Source organism: Lolium perenne, chromosome 6, assembly GCF_019359855.2.
Source record: "Lolium perenne isolate Kyuss_39 chromosome 6, Kyuss_2.0, whole genome shotgun sequence".
Classification (NCBI taxonomy): Eukaryota; Viridiplantae; Streptophyta; class Magnoliopsida; order Poales; family Poaceae; genus Lolium; species Lolium perenne.
In genome coordinates, this window is record NC_067249.2 from 264,948,347 (window position 1) to 264,951,995 (window position 3,649).

At 46.0% G+C, this 3,649-nt stretch overlaps 1 protein-coding gene across 1 annotated transcript; it reads right to left on the minus strand.

The window, feature by feature from the left end:
* Window positions 1-515: 515 nt before the first annotated feature.
* On the minus strand, window positions 516-2,289 carry LOC127305472 (uncharacterized). The gene has a single exon (XM_051335887.2). The coding sequence runs from the start codon at window positions 2,107-2,109 to the stop codon at window positions 775-777; it is 1,335 nt and encodes a 444-aa protein (XP_051191847.1). The 5' UTR covers window positions 2,110-2,289; the 3' UTR covers window positions 516-774.
* Window positions 2,290-3,649: the final 1,360 nt, after the last annotated feature.

Below are 3,649 nucleotides of genomic sequence, written 5' to 3' on the forward strand. Positions count from 1 at the left end.
TGTTAGAGCGCCGGCGTATTGACATATCTGAAGGAACTATTATCCCACATCTGGAGAGTAAGCTAGTTAAGTAAGGCTATGATACGAATTCAATTGCAGGCACTACAAGTTGACAATACAATGAACTAACATTTGACGGGAGCTAGAGAAGGTCTATCAGTATCAAGTTATGATATTGCAGATATTTATAACACATAAAGAGAGTTTTTTCCACTATCTAAAAAGTAAAAATAGACACCTAATAAACCAAGTATCTACCTAAAGTGAAGGATCTACCAGCCACAAAACAATACAGTTTAGATCAAGCATAAGCACATCTATACCTGTTTAGTATAGCCAAACAAGACATCAAAGCATTGATGGTACGATGATCACAATATAGAACGCTTGGACTTCATACCTGGTCATCCTTGGACATCAAAGCTGAGCACCTACATGAGCTCATTGGACCCAGAGACCAAGACCTCACGATGGTAGGATAAACCGGATATATGCCGGTATATTCCATCATACAGTGATGAATATAAACGACTTGTCCATTACATGACATAAACATAGAAAGTCAGATGATATGGACTAATACAAACCAACAACAAAAGACTGAAGCAAATTATCTTAGGGAACAGATAACTTAGAACAAACTATTGGCTACATCTAGCATAACTATTGGCTACATACATCTTCAGCACCTTCAGATCAGGCTGTTTCTCAGGCACTATACACATAACTTGCAGACGTGGCTGGTGGAGCTCACTGAACCAGTTTGGTGACACATCAGTCTTGTTTTTCTCGATCAGCCTGGACTTCCCGCACAGGTCTGATAAACTCATTTGCCCCAATAATATTGTTGCAGTTATTCACCATGTCGTTGAGAAAGTACCAGCAAACTGTGCTTTGTGGAGCAACCCCAGCAGCAGCAGCAGCGGGAAGGCAAGGTGTGGACCTCCCGGTTGCCATGTCAAAGACCATGCCCTGATCCCTACCCCTCCCGCCGATCCAGTAGACACAGTTACCCTTGAACCCCAGAACACCTTCAGCAGGGGACATGGACACTGCATTGTTCCTCCCAAGAAACACCGAGTAGCCCCCCAAGTCGGTCACAGCATCCCAGCATGGTTGGCGCTGCGGAAAACACCTAAAAACAAATACTTCATTCTGTGCTACACGATAACGACCGCCTCCTGGCAGCCGCACAGTAACCGTGCAGCTCGAGTTCCTCCATATCTGGTACAGATTACCCTCGCAGAACACTAGATTCTTGGCACCAGCGAAAACAGAGACTGTGTTGTATGGCGGGGCGAAACTGGTTGCAGGGTCAAATGGAAGGGCCTTGACGTTGGCCGCCGCATTCAGGTCTGGCCCCAAAGATCTCCTACGAATGAAATCATGCTGTTGTAGGATCCGCCACCTAGCAAGTTGAGCATGATCTGCCGGACCTGAGAGTGAAGGTGGTATCGTTGGCAGTGATGATGGGCTGTCGACCATAATAAATTCCCTGCGGCGGCGGCGCTCCGGTAGGAGCAACACGTGGACGTCTCCATAGTGCGTGAGGCAGTAGACTCTGTTATTTTCATCATGGTAGACGATGTCAGCGAGCTGGTCTCCGTGGGGGAGGCGGATAGGATCGAGGATTGCCCACCTCCTGGCCCCGGCGGTGACGTAGGCGAGCCTGTCGAGGTCGCAGATGGCGACGGCGGTGAAGTCGTCGCTGGCGGGGCTGCGCGCGAAGACGAGCTTGGACTTTGGTACCCACCTGCTGCTGTATATCAGTGGCGGCAGGAGGATCTCGGTGGCGGTGATAGGGTTGAAGAGGCTGAACATGATCTGGCCACCGTTGATGCAGAAGGAGAGAGCGAGCCATCCGTAGCTGGAGCCTACGCAATGTGACCCCAAGGGGATGGGCTTGAGCTCGAAGGAGCGGCGCGTGGGGACCGAGGCGGCGGACGGGCGGCACCTGCCGTGGTCGGGGACGACGAGGAGCAGCGGGAACGGCTGCGCGAGCGCGCGTCGCCACGCAGTGCAGGCCCCCCGCGCGCTGGCGTAGCCCTTGAGGTCGAGGCTGTCACCGATGAGGCAGATGAGCTCCGGCGGCAGCTCCTCCCAGAGCATGGCGGATTCTGTCTGAAAATGGTGGCGGCGCAAGTGGAAGGCGACGGACGGGAGCAGGAGAACGGGTTGCGGCGGCGGGTGAAGAGGTGGGATGGAGGAGCGGCGGAGGAGGAGACGAGCTAGGTAGTCTGATCCGCCGCCGCCTCCATGTGAACCGTCGGGAGTGAGGGAGTGGGTGTGGCTGGCCGCCCGGGAGTGATACTTGGGCTGGGCCGACTAAACAAGATGGCCCACGTAGGCTTAGATCAGCAAATTATATTTAATAAAGGTGTGATCTATTTTCTTCAAATTATTTAATAAATACTTTTTTCCACTCAAAAAATTTAATCAATAATTTTTGTAATCCTAAATATACTTTTTTTTCAGGTCGTTTTCTCCCCTTCAAAGTAGAAAACTTAATGTAAACATCGTGAAAGAAAGAAAAATAGATGAGTATAGTTTCTGATAAGTGCATGTGTAATGAAGTAAAATACTCACTCTGTCTCCTAAAACTTGTCTGAATTTTTGTTAAAATTTAGATGTATCTAGATGTTGTTTAGTGTCTAGAAACATCCTAATTTAAACAAACCTTAGATAATTTTCATGGAACGGAGGAAGTGCATCTTTAACCACATCACACAAGGAAATGGACATGTTTCCAAAAAAAAAGTAACAAGTCATTGAAATAGTTGAGGCATTGAAATATTATTTTAGAGCTCTGGAATCTTTCCATGATATTAGAGAAAAACTGAACCTCAAATTCTCAATGGAAATTATAATTATAGCTGCCAGGAGTAAATGGATAGTGAGAAATAATAAAATTTTCAAGAACCAGAGGCCTACTTTTCAAAGATGGAAAGCAATATACACAGAAGAACTAAGAATGGTGGCTCATAAAATGAAGAAAACATGCAGAAAGTTTCAAGGAGTGGCTACAATCACAAGTTTAGTTTTTTGTTTTGTTTAAGGGTTTTGGTTTTTTTTTATTTTTAGTTCTCTGTAACCTTTTGTACTGATTTTACTAATAAAAATTGCTGTGGGATTTTTCCCACTGTTTCACCCTCAAAAAAATATAAATTTTTATATGCCTTGATTAAATATATTACAACGCAAATACGTAACTCGAGTGAAAAGATATCTTCTCGCAGATGTTCCACATCACTTCTCTGCTCTCTTTTCTTGATCTCTTAAAGTAGACACTGCAACAGAATCAGTGATCAACACAGTTACCCACATTCCACATATTCTTTTGGGAGAAAAACCTTAAGATTCTTGTATCGTTGGGTGAAGCTCATGCTAGCATGCATTACTACAACAAGTAATCCTGGTGCGATCAAAGCCTTCTCATGGCTCTATCCCTCCGTGCACTCTTTCTGCGTAAGCTGCAGCTAGCAAGCGGTGCGTGTGCTCGCCAAAGCTCAAAGGCAGCGAAGACCGAAAGGTTTTCTCCTCTCGCGCAACCTCTCAGGGCTCCTTTGATTCAAAGGATTTGCATAGGAATTGTGTAGGATTTGGTTCCTATGAGAAAATTTCATATACATGTTGTTTGATTCATAGGAAC